This window comes from Jaculus jaculus, chromosome 2 (assembly GCF_020740685.1).
Source record: "Jaculus jaculus isolate mJacJac1 chromosome 2, mJacJac1.mat.Y.cur, whole genome shotgun sequence".
NCBI lineage: Eukaryota > Metazoa > Chordata > Mammalia > Rodentia > Dipodidae > Jaculus > Jaculus jaculus.
In genome coordinates this window covers 122245423-122266538 of record NC_059103.1, presented here as the reverse complement: position 1 = coordinate 122266538, position 21116 = coordinate 122245423, and the positions used below count along the sequence as shown (strand labels likewise).

Genomic DNA, 21116 nt, shown 5'->3' with positions numbered 1-21116 from the left:
AATTAGATTTAGATTTAGATTTAGATTACAAGGTGTATATATCACATGTCCAACATACAGCAATGTATTTTGATAGAAATACATTAAATTATAATATAATAATGATACAATTTAAAAGGAATATTTAAATAGTCTTCAGATACTTGGGAATATTCTTTTTAGACAGTTGAGACTGAATACGCATGCTTCCATGTGTTAAGCATAGTTTCATTGTGGAATTTGAAACTGTAAATGTTCTTTTTGTAACCTTTTGATACACACTGATGTGTCTTATACTTTAAATAGATAAGTCATCCATGCATGGTTTTGTAAGCACCATGAATTTGCAAAACACTAGTTCACTGAGTTAAACTTATTTATCTTCTAAACGTTGGCATGCTTGAAATACATTTAGATCAGCACATATCCAAAACATTTATGTCAGATGTTTTCCATGTGACACACATTGCACACAAACATTGATTCATGGCCAGAGGATTTATAGGTACTTTCCATTTTTTCATACAGAATATTAAAATATGGAGTCAAGGATGAAATATTACTATTAACTTAATAACTTTTACCATCTCAAGGATATTCTGGGAGGGGGAAGAAATAATTGCCTTTCTGAAAATTTTGGGGATATAGAATGATTTTGTAATCCTTTGGTAAAGGTTCGATGTATGAATAGTATAGTCTAGGCCAGGTGTTTTTTATTCACATTACTCAATTATAATATTATAAGGAGAACAGTGACACAGGAAAAATGAATGATTTTGGTCATGTTCCAGTAAGACTTCAATTACTAAAATAGGTAGATGGGCTAAATCATTAGAGTATCCCATCCTGCAATCTAATTTTCATTTGATATTGGCTATGTGGTACAGGATTAAGGCAGCCAATTTAGTAAAGTATAATAGCCAGTAACAAATGTGGAATCTTGTCACTAGAGCCATACCAATAAATAGTCCTGATTGAGCATAATGCTTGCTGTACTTTCTGTATTTAGTCCCACTGCATTGTGTCTGTGCCCCTGTATACCTTCCCCCATATACACTGTTTCTTGGTCAAATGAAGTATCCTGTGGTTGCCAATTCCTTCTTGGTTAGATTTTTTTTTTTAATTTTTTTTTATTTATTTATTTGAGAGCAACAGAGACAGAAAGACAGATAGAGGGAGAGAGCGAGAATGGGCGCGCCAGGGCTTCCAGCCTCTGCAAACGAACTCCAGATGCGTGCGCCCCCTTGTGCATCTGGCTAACGTGGGACCTGGGGAACCGAGCCTCGAACCGGGGTCCTTAGGCTTCACAGGCAAGCGCTTAACCGCTAAGCCATCTCTCCAGCCCCCCTTCTTGGTTAGATTTTTAATTTACCTGGGATACACAGATTTGATCTCAGGTGTTCTACCATGGAGTGCCTTCATGTACCACTGAGATATTTTTGCCATTACCTTTTTGCTCCTTAAATTTTGCCCTTGTCTGTGATGCTTTGTCAGCAACTTTTAACAGATTAGCAAATTTTGAATAAAATTTTCTCTGTGTAAGAGGTTCAGTTGTAGCTGTATGTTATTTCTTCATTTCATAGCAAAACGAGTCAAAATATTTGTTATATGGAAATTAAAACTCCCCTCCCCCTCTTACTCAGGCCAACCTGGAATTCACTGCCTGTTCTCAGGCTGGCCTTGAACTCATGGCCATCATCCTACCTCTGCCTCCCAAGTGCTGGGATTAAAGCCATGTGCCACCACTGTAAACCTCAAAAACTTTTTAACATAAATGTTCAGGTGTATATTTCTTCCTTGGTTTGAAGCTGACTTGAGAAAAGTATTTTCTTACGTATGCCAATATGAACAGCAAACTATGTTGAATTTATCTAGTATAATCAACCCATGTTAGTGCCAAACAGCATATAATTTTAATTAAACTTATTTTTATGATTCAGAGGATTCACATAGTTAAAACTTTTACCCTTGCGATTCTGGAAGATGACTAACCTAACTCATTGCCTTGAAATATTTGTGTTTGTATCTGGAGTATTTTTTTTAATCTAATAATAGATTTATATTCAATTTTTAAGTTCTACCTTTGAGTCTGCCAGAGAAGATTCCTCAAGTTTAGTTGCAGAACTTCAAGAAAAACTTCAGGAAGAAAAAGCTAAGTTTCTAGAACAACTTGAAGAGCAAGAAAAAAGAAAGAATGAAGAAATGCAAAATGTTCGAACATCTTTGATTGCTGAACAGCAGGTATGTCTTTATTCCCATTTCATTTATTTGAAACTGAAGAAGGTAGAGATAAATGCTAAGCTCTTGAAATGTAGCCTGTACTCACTTTAGTAGCACATATAATAAAATGTAGCCAAGGGTTGGTTTTATCTTAGATGTGATTACCCCCAATGACCCTGTTAATATGTTTTTTATAGTCTTATAGGATATTTTTATAAAGAAAAGCAATTTGTCATATGACAAGTCAACAAATTGAGTGAGGCTGGAAAAAATGGCTTAGTGGTTAAGGTACTTGCCTTCCAAGCCTGAGGACCCAGGTTCAATTCCCCAGTACCCACATAAGCCAGATATACATGGTAACTTGCATCTGGAGTTTGTTTTCAGTGGCTGGAGGCCCATTCTTTCTATCTGCCTCTTGATCTCTCTTAAATAAATAAATATTTTTTAAAATGTACAGTAAAGATGCTAGTCACCAGCTATATATAAGAATTACCAGCTAATGAAGAAATCACATCTTTGTTGTTGAGAATTTGAACTTGTAGGATCTACATATAATTCATCTTTTTTTCTCTTAAATTCTCTCTATGGTCTTTTATCGACACATTCAATTTCTGATTCATAATGAATTAGGGGACGAATGAACTACTTAAAACCAAAGGTGTAAGACTGACAGCTTATCTGAGTTCCTCATAATTTAACATGTACTGTTTGTCAAAGGAAGATAAGAGAGATAATGTCCAAGGTATATTCCAGTTTTCATTAGAATTTCTACCAACTAGTCATATAACTTAACTTTATATTGGTGACTTCTGAATTAGGCTCATTTGGTTCTTAACTAGTTTTTTTTCTTTTTTTTTTTTTACTAATATGCTTATTATAAATTGTGATAATCATCCTAAAATACATTTCATATAACAGAAACAGCAAAGATCATGAAGGAGAGTAATTAATGTGATTTTACATGCACTAATTTTCTATAAGTAAATGCACAAATAGATACAGAACAATCTTAATACAAAACTTTATAATTACTGTTTTTCTGGAGGGCTCTTCTAATATTCTTACTGGTTTAAAATTGTATTTAATGAATTTAATATTTAATGGAAGATTTTCATCTAAAAATACCAAATTATATTCTGCTTAATTCTACTTGTTCCCTCATGCATTTTTCTAGAACTCATGAACTTCTGAGTTTTAGGATTGGAAATGCTGGACAGATGGAACAAATAAGTGTAGATAATTTTGTCATGCATCTTTTATGCCTCACAAAAATCTTAATGAAATTTTACAAATGCAAGGGTTTTTTTTGTTGTTGTTGGTGGTGCTGCTGCTGCTGCTGCTGTTTGCTTTTTTGGTTTTTCGAGGTAGGGTCTTGCTCTATTTTAGGCTGACCTGGACTTCACTATGTAGTCTCAGGGTGGCCTTAAACTCACGGCAGTCGTCCTACCTCTACCTCCCAAGTGCTGGGATTAAAGGCATGCACCACCACGCCTGGCCTACAAATGCAGGTTTTAATAAATTCAGTCTCCTTCATAAGGTTGTTGCAATTAAAATTGCTAGTGGCTTCATGAGATCCCTCCTGATTATATGAGCTTCATGGAATTAAAATGCATAGTAGTTGGTGAACAGGCTGGAGAGATGACTTAGCAGTTAAGGCACTTGCCTGCAAAGCCTAAGGACCAGGTTCAACTCCCCATAAACCACGTAAGCCAAACTCACAAGGTCATGCATGCACACAAGGTAGTGTACTCATCTGGAGTTCGATTGTGGTGGTTATAGAACCTGCCTTGCTAATTTTTTCTCTTTTGGGCTTGCTCTGTCTGTCATGAAAAAATGTTGGTGAGAGTCTAGAGATCCAGTGGCCGTTAGAGGTATCCAAATAAACAGAGAAACAGAATAGAGTTACTTCTTGCGTGCTTATATTTTAAGGGCTGGCTGAAGACAAAAGGCCTTTTCAGAAGTAAAATTACTCAGAGAAATAGTTATATGTGTAACAGTCTTCTTGAAAGTGCTGAATATTTTGCTTCTTGTCACAAAATTTAAAATCATTTGCAAATGCCTTTCCTTTGACAAGATACAGACATAAAATTCGTTTACAAAATATTAGATTGTAGCCAAGAAAATATGTAGCTTTTACTGGTGTACATACTGTTTTTACTTAAAAGTAATCATGTGTGCATCATCTCCAAATATAACTGTACCACAGAAAAGAGTATTTGTAAGCTTATTTTCTCAGCTTATACAGATAATTTGAATAGTTCCTTTGTTGTTTCAGACCAATTTTAACACTGTTTTAACAAGAGAGAAAATGAGAAAAGAAAACATAATAAATGATCTTAGTGATAAGTTAAAAAGCACAATGCAGCAACAAGAACGGGATAAAGGTTAGTACAATTTTGTAATTTGTTACTATTGAGGATAAAAGTATTGATGTGAAAGTTTTGCTTATTTCAGTTTGTGGGGCTTTTAGATTTGATAGAGTCACTTTCTGAAGATCGAGCTCGTTTGCTTGAGGAAAAGAAAAGGCTTGAAGAGGAAGTCAGTAAACTGCGTAGTAGCAGTTTTATTCCTTCACCACCTATAGTTGCAGCCCCAGAGCTTTATGGAGCTTGTGCGCCTGAACTCCCAGTTGAAACAGATCGATCAGCCATAGAAACAGCAGATGAAGGAAGAGTGGATTCGGCAATGGAGACAAGCATGATGTCTGTCCAGTAAGTATGTCTGTTTTTCATTGAGATCATTAAGCCTTTTAATGTCAATGGTGCCTAATCAGGCCTGGTGGCATAGAGATGAAATTCCAGCTTCTGAAGACAAGTAAGAAGGAAGATCACAAACTAACGGCCCGCTTAGGCTACAGAATGAAGTCAAGGCTATTCTGGGCAACTTAAGTAAGACTCTTGTCTCAAAATTAAAAAATAGAAATCAGTAATTTCATTCTGTGAATTAGAAGATGCTGAAGAAAGGAAATATTTTTAACTGTCCATGGCTCATATAAAAGTGTAATTCAAAATGGCAGGTCATAAGCATGGTAGGAGAACATGATAATTACAAAACATAAATGACAAGAGCTGGGATAGAGCTCTTCAGCAAAATAAACTGGGCATGCTGGCACTCACCTATAATTCCAGCATTTGGGTTGGAAGAATCAAAAGTTCAAGATACCTTCAGCCACTCAGCAAGACCAGCCTGGGATACATGAGACTAAAAAATTCAAGAAAGAGAATGTAAAGGACCAACATAAATGCAGAGTGAAACCAATCAAAACCTCATGAGGGCATAAAATACATCCAAGAAATACATTCTGCATAGAGAAGAGGTAGTTTAAGTAGTAGAGAAAGGCCAATATAATGTGATAGAAAATGATACATGGGTGTAAATAAGGAGGAAAACTTAAGCAATTCAGAAGGATTTTAAAATGAAAGGAATTATAGGTGTATTGAGATTACAATTGTGAGTACTAGTTTTGTGGGTAGCTTTATGAGGATCCTGGGGTTGTGAATTTCTGTTGGCAGGCTTGTGGAACTAGTACCTTTAGTGAATGAGCTATTTCTCCAGCCCATAAGATCTTAACTTTTCAACATTTTGCTATTAACAAATAAAAGGTTCACACATCTGAAAATTTTAGTAAAAATATACAGAGAATCCTAACAATAGATTTTTTTATTATTATTATTATTATTATTATTATTATTATTATATTTTTTTTGGTTTTTTGAGGTAGTGAGGACACTGTGATGCTACCACACTCTGAGTCCAACTCCCACCTTTGCCTTTAGCATGTAAATAGTAAGGACTATTGCTGTGATAGAGACACTTAAAGCAATACAGGTAAAAGGGAGTAAACGGAATACGTGCCAGGTTCCTCTGCTCTTTTTTTTTTTTTTTAGGTAGGGTTTCACTTTGGTCCAGGCTAACCTGGAATTAACTATATAGTCTCAGGGTGGCCTTGAACTCTCAGTGATCCTCCTACCACCACCTCCTGAGTGCTAGGATTAAAGGCGTGCATCACCACACCCGGCTAACTAGATATTTGTGTATAGAAATTGATGTGAAAATAGGAACTGAGTTATTCCAAATTAAACAAAAGTATCTAGAACAGGTACTATTAAGGTGGCATTAATAATTATGCTCTCACTTTTAGAGAAAATATTCATACTTTGTCCGAAGAAAAACAGAGGATAATGCTCTTAGAACGAGTAAGTAAATTCCCTTGAAATACTGTGTTTAACATGTTCACTTTATAAACGCATTTAGGTAAACTTTATTATGAATACAGAATTTCTCAATGATCTGTTTCATTAATTAGACCTGGAAAATTTTAGCATGGTCTTTCCACAAGCTTAATTATATACACTGTAGAACAACTGTACAAGCTTAAAATAAGTAATGATCCAAAATCAAGATTATTCAAGTTTATTCAAGTATATTTGTTATTCTTTGTTATTAAGGAATTAGATGATTAATCACCTCAGAATCACTTTAGATGTGTGTTGTGAATATAGGTTCCTTCCTTAAATGAGATTTACTAGTAAGGTCTTCAGATATAGACACACATCTTTATTATATTTACAAATTACATAGCTAATACTAAGTATTAGTTACTTTGCCATTGTTCTGACCAGAAGCAACTTAAGGAGGAAGGGTTGATTTGGACTTACAGCTGGAGGCTCTACTCTGTCTTGATGATGAAGGTAGATTAGACATTGCAACAGGGGATTCAAGCAGAGCTGATCACATTCAGTTCACACTCAGTAAGCAGAGAGCAGTGAATACTGATGCTCAGCTCCCTTTCTCCTTTTTGTACAGTGCAGAACCCCAGCCCATGAAATGGTCCCACTCACATTTAGGGTGAGTTTTCATTTAACCCTCACAGACATTCCTAGAGATTTGATTCCATGGTGCTTCTAAATCCTTCAATGTGACAATCAAAATTAACTAATGACAACAATAATTGGCTTAGGGAAATGTGTCTAAAAGTGTATTCATTCTCATTAAAACAGTAAGTAATTAGAACAATTGGGAAGGATTTCTGAAAATTGATATCACTGGTAACCTTTCCAGAACTATACATTAGTTTGAAGATAAGAATTTTGATGATGATCCTGTTTGTAGAAGTATTTGAGTCAGTACCAGGATAAACCACAGGTCTTTGTTTTCACTTTTAGACATTGCAGTTGAAAGAAGAAGAAAATAAGCGGTTAAATCAAAGACTGGTATGTTCTTTCAAGACTTTTTTTTTCACAATTTTTATTAACATTTTCCATGATTATAAAAAATATCCTATGGTAATACCCTCCCTCCCCCCTCAAGACATTTTTATTTTAACATTATTGTATTTCATTATGAATATATTCCATATAAAGGATGTATTTTTCAGCTAATGTACTAATGTTAGTTAAGCCATATTAGTCATTGCAATTACTGACTCTCATTAATAAAGTCAGGTTACAGTTGTCACCTATGGCTATAGAATACCCTATTTTTATTGAAATGAAAACAAGTAGGTGTTGGTTAATATTAAGGATGAAATGACCAAGTAGTTCAGTGTGTAGAGTGCCTGTCTAGCATGCAAGATGCCCTTAATTCAATCCCCAGGATCCCATAGCCACACAATTGCATTTAGGCAGTAGGGGAAAGAAGGTTAAGTTCTGGGTCATCACAAGGAGTTGAAGGTTGAGCCTGGGGTATGTCAGACCTCTGTCTTTTTATTAAAGGCTTTAAAGAAGAGTTTCGTGTTCTAGATTGTTACCTCATATGTGCATTATATTAGTATCCTGAAGAGAATATAAACCCTATTTGGTAGAGATTTTAGTTATTTTGTTGCCTTGTTTTCTTATGTTACTGTGGTTCAAAAGTCTTATTTATTTATTTATTCATTTGGTCTTTTTGTTGTTGTTTGTTTCAGCGCAGGATCTCACTCTAGCTCGGGCTGACCTAGAACTCATTCTACAGTCTCAGGCTAGCCTCAAACTCACAGTGATCATCCTACCTCTGCTTCCTAAGTGCTGGGATTAAAGGCATTCACCACAACGTCCAACTCCATTATTTTATTCTAAGTTATTTTTGTTTCTAACATCTTAATTTTTAAGTTACTATCCCACATGTTTATGAGTGTATGAATTTTCCTTCGAGATCCAAAGAGCCACACAACACTTCTACATCAAGTGTTCACATGAGAAGCATATTTCATAACTATATTTACATGATTTTTTTCTAAATTCAAACCTTTATAGTAAGACTAGAAAAGACTTGAGCCTTGTAAAACTCTAAAGATGAACATGGTGTTAAAAATGAATAATCAAGCTGGACATGGTACATGGTAGCTCATGCCTTTAATCCCAACACTCCCAGTGGCAGAGGTAGGAGAATCGTGTGTTTGAGGCCACCCTGAGACTATAGAGAGAATTTCAGGTCAGCCTGGGCTAGAGTGAGATCGTACCTCAAAAAACTAAATAGGGCTGGAGAGAGATGGCTTAGTGTGTTAAGGCGCTTGCCTGCAAAGCCAAAGAACCCAGGTTTGATTCCCCAGGACACATGTACAAGGAGGCACACACATTTGGAGTTCATTTGCAATGGCTGGAGGCCTTGGTGCACCCATATTCATTCTCACTCTCACTCTCGCTCTCGCTCTCGCGCGCGCGCGCGCGCGCGCTCTCTCTCTCTCTCTCTCTCTCTCTCTCTCTCTCTCTCTCTCTCTCTCTCTCTCTCTCCCGCACTACCTGTCTGTTTCTGTATACCACTCTCAAATAGATAAATTTTAAAAAGCACAATAAATAAAATTTTAAAAATTAATCATTAATTTTTGTCTTTAGTGGAAAGATATGTCAATTTTTGTTAATTTTCCAAAAGCGTTCAGATATTTTCCCTTCTCTCTCTTCTTAAACATTTAATTGAGACCCTAGAGTATTTCTGGTCATTTTTGCAGGGAATGGAAGAAATTTAGCTCGTCAGAATTAGATTTAATAAACAAAGAAATCCATACTGTCCTTGATTGACACACCTGGATCTTTTGCTTAGGACAACCATAGGCAGATTTTTTTTTTTTTGCTATCATGACAGCTATATTCTTTTTAAAAAATTTTTTTTTTGTTTATTTATTTGATAGTGACAGAGAGAGAAAGAGGCAGATAGGGAGAGAAGACAGAGAATGGGCGTGCCAGGGCCTCCATCCACTGCAAACGAACTCCAGACGCTTGCGCCTTCATGTGCATCTGGCTAACGTGGGCCCTGGGAAATCGAGCCTCGAACCGGGATCCTTAGGTTTCACAGGCAAGCGCTTAACCACTAAGCCATCTCTCCTGCCTGATAGCTATATTCTTGTAGCTAGTATTATTCTCATTACCTAGTTGAGGGTGACTTTAAACCTCTTATCGTCCTACCTCACAGAAATTATAAGTATATGCTATCAAATCTGATCTTTCTTGCTTTGATGGTCAAACTTTGTAGCCCAGGTGTCCTTGAACTGTTGGCAGTCATTAGGCCTCGGCCTCCCAAGTGTTGGGACTATACATACGTATGAGCCAACATGGCTACCAAGGTAGGCTGCTTCCTCTTTCAGGTCTTAAACCTTGAAATTTGTGCCCTAGTTCACCATGTGGTGTGATAAATGATTGAAGCCTCTTAGGATGGAATAGTCAGAGTTGAGGTACAGGAGGTACAAAACAGCCATTAAGTACCATCACAGTACCTTTCATTAGGAGAGAAAATAGGTAGCCACCACATCTTTCATTGTTTTTGTTTTCTTAGAATAGTGATTAATTGGAGGCATTGCAGGAATGCCTTAAGATTCCAGGAGGCAGGGAAGTTCCTAGCTCTCAGAACTTTATGCTTCTCCCCCATGTTAGCTATAGTACTATTAAAATCTTTAGTAAGGTATTTTTAAGTATATTTTGGGGGTTTGATTTGATTTTGTTGCTTATCCAGAAGGAAAGATTTTAAAAATTAGATAGGTGCTAGATTTCCGATTCTACTTAAGACATTTGAGACTCTTTCTCTGTCATGTAAATTAAATGTAATTCTAAAATCAGTTTTTAATCTAGTCCAATTTGATAAGTAAAAAATTTGTCTAATGAAACTATGTGGGATGAAGTTTGACTACAAAGTTTTTTAAATATTTTATTATTATTTTTTTGAGAGAGAGAATGAGCACCTGAGGGCCTCCAGCCACTGCAAATGGACTCCAGATGCTTGTACCGCCTTATGCATCTGGCTTGAATTGGTCCCAGATCCTTAGACTTTGCAGGCAAGCACCTTAACCATTAGGCCATCTCTTCAGCTCTGACCACAAATTTAAATGTGTAAACCCCACTTATCCCTATTTTTCACCATAAATATACAAAGCTCATGGATTGTTCATTGCTTGTTTCAGATGTCTCAGAGCATGTCTTCTGTATCCTCAAGGCATTCTGAGAAGATAGCTATTAGAGAGTAAGTATTTTTTTTTTTTTTGTGGCTACTGAATCACACTGTTAATTAATGAAAATGTGTCATAATAATTGTTTAGGTCCTTTTGCTCAATAGTAGTAGAAATTTATTGAAAGCAGTGTTTTCCTAAATCTTATTCTGGAGCATTTAAGATTATATTCTAGTCACTCCTATTATTACTGCCATTCACACAAATGCCTTTGCAACCCTTTTGACTCTTGGCTCTTACTAACATTTCAACTGGTATCATTTATTGAAAATTACTTGCGTTCTTAGTCCTTTTTATTTTAGGTTAGAAAAATCCTGATCTTAGTTTGGTGGCTTCTCATTTTTGTGCCTTATTTTACCTATTTGCTACAAATTCATGACACATTAAAGTTAATCAGTTGAATAATAATTCTCCTAGATCAAATTACCCCATAGTTTATAGACTTACATTTAATGAACTCTGGGATAATAAAAGCAGCATTAGCCACTCATAAATAATAGCCTTTAATAGCTGGTAGGGCACATGGAAAAATTACTGAACCTCATTTATTTATTTAGGTTTTTTGAAGTGGGATTTTCCTTTGTATAAGGTTTGGGAGTGACCAATACCAAGTGAACCATCTGAGGCAAAGATGAAAGCTTTTATTGGTGAAAAAAAAAAAAAAAAAAAAAAAAAGCTGCCAGGGCTGACTCACAAGAGAAGAGCACAGCCAATCTGAGTGTCCAGATAGTGGACTTTATAGGTCTCTTCAGGTGGGCGAAGATGAGGAAAGGAAAAGCATAACTACCTAAGTTGTGAGACCAGAACAGTGAGCAAGAATCCATGACTTGGAGGCATTGTTAGGCAAGGAAGGGATAATGGCTGGGCAGTTTTTTGAGGAATGTGGATAATCCACTTCCTTAGGTCTGCTGCCCTCCTGCTGTCCTTGGTGACTCCATTTTTGGAGCCTGTCCCCACCTAACACTTTGTATCCCATTCTAGCCTGGAACTTGACATCTTCCTACCTTAGCTTTCTGAGTACTGGTGTTATAGCTTGTGTCAAAGTGCCCAGTGCCCAAGCTAAATATGTTTAAATACCCTATTGAATTTATAATATGTGTGTTAGCCATCTTTTGCAGATATTTGTTCATCACATCTCATTAATTTTATGTTCTCTAGGTGATTTGAAAGGGCATGATATTATCTGTCATTACCAACTGTATTTCAAATTAGTGAGCTTTAACTGTCGCAGAGAGCCCCCTCCTCCACTTTCAGTGTTAACTTGTGTCAGAGGATGCTTGCCATATCATTGTGTCAATAAACATTTGGGGGATAATCAATTAATGAATAACCTGCTATCCTTTCCTAAACCAGGCTTTGTAGCACATGCTTATAATCACAACACTGGAAAGGCAGGAAGATTACATGTGTGAGGCCAGCCTTCCTACCTGACCTGTCTCATTGTCAGCTGGAGGACCTAGTATACAAAATGATCCTGACACCCTGAAATCAGAGGTGAATTTCTGTGACCTGTTAATATCCAGCATGGCAGGTCTAATAAGGATCAAGAGATAGACATCACTTAGGTTTGCATGTGGACAGTTGCGCCTGTTTTTATCAGTCTGCTCCTTCACACTAGTACCTAGACTTATTCAGGCTTATTTAAGCACATGATGTAGTTCATTAGACAAGATCTAGTTCTTAGACCACTACTGTGATGATGAATTATATCATTCTGGTTTCATGTTTCTTGGTGTGAAGTGAAAGATAAGGGGGGAAAAAAAAGCATCCTGTAACAGAGGACATTTCCTACCTCCATCCAACCCAGTTTTTTGCTTATTTTTTAAATTAGATAATGTAATTACATTAGAGAAGCTAGGTAGAAAACAAAAGGATATTATGTAAATGCCAAACCAGTAATACTTTATATACCTGAGGCAAAGTAATATTGTCCATCAGTGTCTAAAAGCATTGTTTACAGTAACCTCTGTCCAGTATCCAAAGTCCTTGGCTGTTCAGGTTTCTTTAATTAAATGGCATAGTCTTCTTATTTACCAATGTGTCCTCCTGTCAATGATTAGTCTTAATGCCTAATATAAATGATTTGCAAATAAAGTGATGATGCATTGTGTATGCAGTATTGGCAAGGAAAAATGTTATATATGTATATTTCAGTACAGTTCTCTTTTTGTTCCAACTGCTATGGATGCAGAATTGAATGAAACCCACAGACACAGAGGGCTGACTCAGCATACTTGAATTTTCAGTACAGACTCATTACGCTGGAACAATAACATTCCTTTCCTTTCCTTAGTTTTCAGGTGGGAGATTTGGTACTCATCATCCTAGATGAACGGCATGACAATTATGTGTTGTTTACTGTTAGTCCGACTTTGTATTTTCTGCATTCAGAGTCTCTGCCTGCCCTGGACCTCAAACCAGGTGAGGGCGGTAAGTGTCACATCCAGCTCTAAAATGTTAATCTTGAATAGAGGGAATATATACCAGCTACATCACTGGGAAGGAACGCTGCTTAATTTTTTTAATATAAAAATGGCATTATCCACATTATTTTTGTGGATTTCACTGATAATTCAATTTGAATATGCTTTTGTTCAATAAGTCAGATAACCAAAATATACAAGGATTTAAATATTCCCATGCCCTAATAAGTGCAGAACTGTCAGAATTCTCATGTATACATCCTACTAGAGCCAGTTCATGCTCATTTATGCATGAAGGCTATTCCTAGTGTTGGCCAGGAAAAAGTTCTTCAAATTATGTCCTTTCTGTTCTATTTATCATGCTCATTCCTATCTTGTTTTTCATTATATTCCATAGTATTTTTTGGAAAAGGAAATGAGACATGTGTTGCCATACCAGGCATTTATCTTCTTCCTTTCCTCCCCTTCCTATTGTGGCTTTTTTGTTATTTTGTTTTCTCATTTGTTTAAACTTTTTTATTTAATTTTGGAGTTTTTATGTTATTTATTTATTTATTTTGGTTTTTTTTGAGGTAGGGTCTCACTCTGGCTCAGGCTGACCTGGAATTCACTATGTAGTCTCAGGGTGGCCTCGAACTCATAGTGATCCTCCTGCCTCCTGAGTGCTGGGATTTAAGGCGTGTGCTACCACGCCCAGCTGAGTTTTTAATTTTTATAGTCCTGGAGATCAAACCTGAGGCCTTGTATATACTGTTCAAGTGCTCTGTCCATGAGCCATACCTTTATTTGAAAATAGTTATTTAGAAGTTACAGAAATTCCTGTCAAAGCCAAGCATCACGGCATATGCCTTTCATCCCAGCACCTGGGAGCCAGAGGTAGGAAGATCACTATCAGTTTGAGGCTAGCCTGGGACTAGAGAGAGTTGTGAGATGGCCGGGGCTAGAATGAGACCTTACCTCAAAAAAACAAGAAAAACAAAGAATTCTTGTCAAAGAAACCCATGTATTTATCCAAATTCAGCTGATAACATGTTGCCCTTACTTATCTATCTCTTATGTGCAAATATATACAATTGTTCAGGTGAATTTACCTCTTCGCTTACCATTGCACGAACGATACAAGACTATCCTTTTCATCTTCCATCTCCCCTTGCAGAAGAACACCACTTCTAGACTTAATTTCAACTTAACCACTATTGGTTGGTGACTGAGTTCTAGTAGTGTTCACAGGGTTGTGTGAGGCACTGTGGTTATGGGTATGAGCTAGGTACTATTCCTGCCCCTGTTGTTAAAATACTCCCCTCAGAAATCAGTGCTTTGTAATATCTACACAAGATCAGCTATCACTATTACATCATGGACAGAGTAGGAACTTGTGAGACATATTTTCCCTGAATAGCTATGGGCTAGAGCCGAGGGAGGAATTTTCTTCAGTGTAATGGCTCTGGTGTAAATATACCCTCACCTATCTTCATATATGCAACCCTAATTAAACTCAGTCACACACACACACAAATACATGAAAATAGAATGGGAAATAGTTGGGTTCAGCTGGAGTGGGAGGGGGCCCCAAACAGGACAATGCCTATGGTTGAAATAAATTATAAAATATATATGAAGTTGTCAAAAACATTAAAAGTTTTTTCCACTTTGAGAAATGGAGTTCATCTTTATTAGTGCTTGCAGTAGGTGGCAATGTTGAGCTAGCCTAGAGTTATCTGTTCATGGATCTTAGATTACTAGTCTTTCCTAAACTGTATATACTTTGTAAACTAATATTAAAAAACACATATCTGGCTGGTTGAAAAGTAACACAGTTCAGCTTTAGCAAATTATTAAGCATTTCATTGATTTAAGCAATTTTTTTAAAGTCTTACATTTTCTTTCAGTCATGAGAAATTCATTAATGTTTTGGCCTGGTGGTTTTTTTTATGAATAACTAAAGTGTTCTGGTTGATTCATTAGCTTCAGGTGCATCTAGAAGACCTTGGGTACTTGGAAAAGTAATGGAAAAGGAATACTGTCAAGCCAAAAAGGTAAAAACTTCACCCTGTAATATAAACCTAGGAATTTAGTTCTATAGAAATTGCTACTTGTACTGTTTGGCCTTTTTTCTCACTTGAATTAAATTGAGTTTAAACCAACACTTTTATAAATACATTGTCTGTAGCTAGAAGAGATAAATTACCAGCACTCCATCATGTATAAAGGAAAACCATAGCATTTTGTTTCTGATTGTTAAGTTTCTGTTCATATTCGTATAGAAAAACATAACTGGTGGTAAAAGTGAATTCTGTGTATAGAATTGTCTCATACTTATTTTCATATTCCACTCCCACTGAAGAAAAATGGCATAAAGTATTTGGTGACTAATAGTGAATTAGATGAGCCAAACATGGTAGCTCATATCTGTATCTGCAATATTCAGGAAGTGGAGATAGAGGCAGAGCTACAGAATAAGTCCTTAGTTCAAAACAACAAAAAGCACGGTTTAGTGGCACACACCTATAATCTCAGTCTTTGGGAAACAGATGTCTGAGGCCAGGTTAGGTCCAAGCCCGCCAGAGATGCATAGCCAGACACTATACCAATAAAAGGAAAAGATCTGATTGCAATATTAGTACTCAGTGCTATAAAATTGGTGAGTGTACTGAGTACTCCTCCTGGCTCCCTGATACGTTAATGTTCTCTAGCAGTGGCTATAATTTTTGTCCTCCAGGAGTATTAATAATCCAATATATTCTCATGTATATCCTTTGATACTTTACCCCACACCTCTAATACGCTGTCGCAGTGAATAGCAAGATAGAAGTTTACCTGCATAATTTTAGTCATACAGTTGATTAATTGATTTCCTTTTTTCTTTCCCTCTTAGGCACAAAACAGATTTAAAGTTCCTTTGGGAACAAAGTTTTACAGAGTGAAAGCTGTGTCATGGAATAAGAAAGTATAACTCATGGAAAAAATTACTTTATATGTCGTTTTTCTGATTTGTCCTCCAGTACTCACATCACTCCAGAAACAGCCTACCATCTTTTTTATACAGAATCAACATGACAGTTTACTTCATTGGTGGACATCACTCACTTTTTAACTGGCTACATTTTAGGAACAATAAATTCATCAGAATCCTTGGCTGAATTAAAATGGTTTGGTTTTTTGTTTTGTTTCATTTCATTTTGTTCACCAAAATAACTAGAAATGTGGACCAAACTAGTTCATTTTCTCAAAGGGCATAACCTGTGCATTGTGGCTTATGAATAGCCATATGAATTGCCTGTTGAATATACATTAGCTTGAACTTAGAGATTAAATATTCTTGCCAGCATCTGTCCTTTTGTGAACTCAGTATCAGAATACTTGCACTCTAACACCTTCTTTATATAATGTATAAGTTCCTCAAACTATTTGAAGAGGAGTGGTATTGCATGCAGATAATCATAATTTTGAGTTTGCCTCAGTAGGTTGCTAAAGCAAATTTCTTCATTTTTTTAAATGCCCTTTGATGTCTCAAAAACAACAACAAAAAACCCTGTAATTTGTCTGACTTTAAGATCAGCCATAAATAATCAGAACTTTAAAAAGCACGTTCCACAGATAAGTTGTCAGAGTTCTACAGGGAAAAGTCTGCTTTTCTGGCATTTTCCAGTGCAGAGCTCAAACCTCCCCAAAACCTTATGACTGTTGCGAATAATCATATTGATGAAATCGTAATTCATGGTTGAGTTCCAGAAAAAGATATTCATTGTACATTAACCATTTAGACATCATTTAAATAATAAACTATTGTAAAGACCTGTACAATTTTAAAATAATAAAGATTTGAAAGTGTAAATGTGTGTGCCTTTTAAAGAAGGTTACATTTTTAATATATTCGAGTGATTTCTTGGAAGTGTGGAAAAATTGTTCTGTATTAAAGAGAAACATGTTTATTACAAGTGTTCTTTATATATTATGCAACAGGGTAAAACAGTGTTATATAGAATAGAATTATGTAAACCAGTAGAGAAGTTGTCATTGAGTAAAGGTATTTAAATAAGTTAGTTGACTTGGAAGAGAAATTTTCAGGTTGTTGCTAGAGAGCAGTAACAAAATGATTCTTTTTCAGAAAATATTTAATTTCTTCATAAAAATAAGTTGGATATTTTTATAAATATGTAATCTAATAATATACAATGGAATAAGCATAGTGTATAGAGTACTGAATTTGACAACAGATTAATGAATAAATGAACAAATGATTTCATATGTTTCTATTCAGTCCTTCTATAACATCTTTATGCAGAGTACAAATGTAACAAATGACTATATATAGTGTTTGAAAAAACAGATTTACTTGTGTCTGAATGAATCTGTTAGGTAGGTCATTTTTACTTAATTGTTGCCCTTTAAATTTAATGTGTGGTCATTGTGCTGTGGAATTCTGTGCCATCCTCATGATTTCAAACTCTCCTTTATCACTAGCTTTGATTTTTAATGTTAAATATGGTTGCTTGATAGTATTTGTTCTATACTGTTTTATATTCATCATCAATGTTACATATATTTTTCAAAAGGAAATATAAAACTAAAATGAATTTATTAGAAGAAAAATGAAAAAATGGAAATCTTAGCCTTGGATAATAAAATACAATACACTGAGCTTTAGAACCAGAATGCTCAGTGTTGCATTTCAGATGAGTTGTATAAAACCTGAGTCTTCATTTGTCTCATAATAGGACCTACCTAGTAGTGGCATTTTTATGTAGTGATTTGAGCAGTTGCATACATACAGTTGTCACTCAGCCATGTTGGCTGTCATAAAGATGATTTTATAAAGGAGTCAGTCAGGCACAAACAGAAATATGGAGCAGGTTGTTGCAGTTACCTTCTCATTGCTGGCACAAAGAAACCAACCAAAAGCAGCTTGCAGGACGAAAGGGTTAATTTTTGGCTTCCAAATTTGAGAAGGTCCATAATGCTAAGGAAGGTGACATGAGCCAAGGCTGGACATCACCTCCTGGCCAACAGCAGGAGAGTATACCCACTAACACTGGCAAGCCAGGACTTATAAACCATTGAAGTCTACCCCCAACAACATACCTCCAACAAGCCCCGATTCCCAAACAGCCGTCAGCTGGGGACCAAGCATTCAACCCCTATGAGTTTATAGGGGAGACATCTAATTCAAGCCATACAGGTGTGTTAGAACATACCTATAATCCCAGTAGTGTTAAGGGCTGAAGTAGGAGGATTCAGCTGTATTCCATACCAGTCAGGGCAACATAAATTCCATTGAGAAAGGAGAGGAATAAAAACCTTATGAGTAACTTATATAGATTTTATTTTGAAAGTGACAATTTGGTATAATGTGCAAAGTGATGCATTTGTATAATCTCTGTACCCAAGAAGCTGAGGCAGGGGGATCCCAAATTCAAAGCAACATTCATATAAACTTTTCTGTTTGTTTCTTTGGGAAAATAACCAAGGAAAATAAACAAATCCTTAAAACTAGGGGCTAGGGAGATGGCTCAGTCAGTAAATGTTTGCCATGCAAATATGATGGCCTGAGTCCAGATTTCAGCTCATGTTAAGAAGTGTGGTGTGATGGCATACAACTGTACTGGCTGTGGAGGTGGGGGAAGGAGGATCACTGGAGCGTGCTGGCTAGCTAGACTAGCTGAATTGGTGAGCTCCCATTTCAATGAGAGGCCCTATCTCAAAACAAGGTGGAGAGTTATTGAGAAAGACACCAGACATTGACCTCGGGCCTCCACATGCGCAGTGATGTACAAACACACATGCAAAAATGTGTGAGTGCCTGATTTGGGGTCTCCAGAACCCACACAAAGTCAGATGCTGTAAAAAGTCAGCTTCTGTAACTGTAGCACACCTACTGCAAAAAGGAAGAGACAGAATCTGCTGGAGGCTCTAAGGCTAACTAGTCTGACAAATGGAACAGTAAACAGGGGAGACCCAGTCTCAAATGGGTTAAAAGGTGAGAACCAGCACCCAAAAGTTGTTCTCTGTTCTCAGTGTGCTCTCTGTAGCACATGGCACCTCCACAAATAGGAACAAGCACAAATGTTGGTGTGTTGCAGAATTACTGTTCTATTTCTCAATTTTGTCATGTAGAGGTAGTTTTTTTAACCGATTTTTATGTTAAACTAAATTATGTGGTTTTACTCCTCCTTGTCTTATAGCCCCCCCTTTTTATCTTTATTTATTTTTGGTTTTGTAAGACATGGTGTCACTCTTAGCTCATGCTGACCTGGAATTCACTATGTAGTCTCAGGGTATCCTCGAACTCATGGCAATTCTCCCACCTTTGCCTCCAAGTGCTGGAATTAAAGCTGTGTGCCACCATGCCTGGCCTTTATGGCCCCTTTCTAGCTTACTGGCCTCTGCTACTGATTTTTATTCCAATTCACATACAGATCTAAACAATTGTAACTAGGATGCGCATGTGAGATAGAACATGTGACATGTGGCTTTCTGGGCCTGGGTTGCCTTTCTAAGTATAATCCATCCATTTCCCTGCAAATCTTATCATTTCATTTTTCTTTGTTGCTGAATAGAACCCCATTGTAAAAACGTACATCCATTATCTGCTCATCCCTTGAACATGTAGGCTGGTTCCATTTCCTAGCTATTATGAATAGAGCAACAGTAGTCATTGATGTGCACTTATCTCTAAGGTAGTGAGATGAATCCTTAGGATATATGCCTAGGAGTGGTATAGGTGGCTCTTATGGTAAATGTATTTTTCACTGTCTCAGCAACCTCCACACTGATTTCCACAATGGCTGTACCAAATTGCATTCCCACCAACAGTGTAGAAGGGTTCCTCTTTTTCTGCATCCTCACCAGTATATATTGTCATTTGTTTTATTGATGGTAGCCAACCTGACAGGAGTGAGGTGGAATCTCAAAGTAGTTTTAATTTGCATTTTCCTGATTGCTAAGGATGTAGAACATTATTTTAGATGTTTATATGCCATCTGTATTTTTTTTGGGGGGGTTGTTTTTGAGAAAACTCTAGTTCCATAGCCCATTTTTTGATTGGGCTGTTTGATTTATTATTTTCTTATTTTTTGTTTGTTTGGTTTTTGTTTTTGGGGTTTTTTTTTGTGCTTCCAAATGAATTTTAGCATTGTGTTTTCTATTTCTATGAAGAATGTCATTGGAATTTTGATAGGGATTGCATTAAATGTGTAGGTTGCTTTTGAAAGATTGACATTTTCATAAGATTGATTCTTCCAATCCAAGAACATGTGATGTCTTTCTATTTCCTAGCATCTTCTTCTCTTGAGTGTTTTAAAGTTCTCATTGTAGAGATCCTTCACTTGCTTGGCTAGTTTTATTCCAAGGTCATATATATGTATAATTTTTCTGAGACAATTGTGAATGGGAATGTGATGGTTTAACCCAGGTATACCCCCATAGATTTAGGTGTTTTGGATGGTAGGTCCCCAGATCATGGCAATTTGAAAAATAAAGCCTCCTGGAGACAGTGTATTGTTGGGGGCAGGCTTATGGGTGTTATAGCCAGCTTCCTCTTGCCAGTGTTTGGCACACTGTCCTGTTGCTGTTGTCTATCTGATGTTGGCCAGGAGTTGATATCAACCTGCCCATACCATCATTTTCCCTTGCCATGCTGGAGCTTCCTCTTGAACTTATAAGCCAAAGTAAACCCCTATTCCCCACAAACTAATCTTGGACAAGTGTTTTCTGACAGCAATGAAAAGGTGATGGTAACATTAAATTGGTACTAGAGGTAAATACAGCTTGATGGATTATTCTGGTCACTTTTGAAAGACAGTAAGAACTATGGACTGTGAGGTTTGGATTATTAGGGTAAGAAAACTTTGCCTGGACTGGGATAGAAGCAGTTTGTTTGAGAGGCTTGCTGCTATGCTTGTGCCCTGAGAATTTGTGCAGGGTTGCATTGCATAGAAATGGACTGGTTGTGAGCAGAGGGATATGGCACAGGGGGAAAAAATGAAATCTTTGGGCCAAAACTGCTGCCCATTCAGCTGCAGTTGTTGGAGAGATTACAACCATTGAGATTGGGCCAACAGATCTGCACAAAAGGAAGAATG

At 36.6% G+C, this 21116-nt stretch overlaps 1 protein-coding gene across 2 annotated transcripts in view; it reads left to right on the top strand.

Annotated features, from left to right (window-relative positions):
• Positions 1–17715, top strand: part of Rb1cc1 (RB1 inducible coiled-coil 1) — a 75229-nt gene extending 57514 nt beyond the window's left edge. Inside the window, exons 16-24 of one of the 2 annotated variants that reach the window (XM_004653365.2) lie at positions 2055–2220; positions 4475–4583; positions 4670–4910; positions 6341–6395; positions 7365–7412; positions 10568–10626; positions 12906–13033; positions 15001–15071; positions 15911–17715. In XM_004653365.2, coding sequence (XP_004653422.1) covers positions 2055–2220; positions 4475–4583; positions 4670–4910; positions 6341–6395; positions 7365–7412; positions 10568–10626; positions 12906–13033; positions 15001–15071; positions 15911–15988 — 955 coding nt within the window. In that variant the 3' untranslated portion in view covers positions 15989–17715. Of the gene's footprint in view, positions 1–2054; positions 2221–4474; positions 4584–4669; positions 4911–6340; positions 6396–7364; positions 7413–10567; positions 10627–12905; positions 13043–15000; positions 15072–15910 lie in introns of both variants that reach the window. The other variant, XM_004653364.2, reaches the window with a different exon arrangement.
• Positions 17716–21116: the final 3401 nt, after the last annotated feature.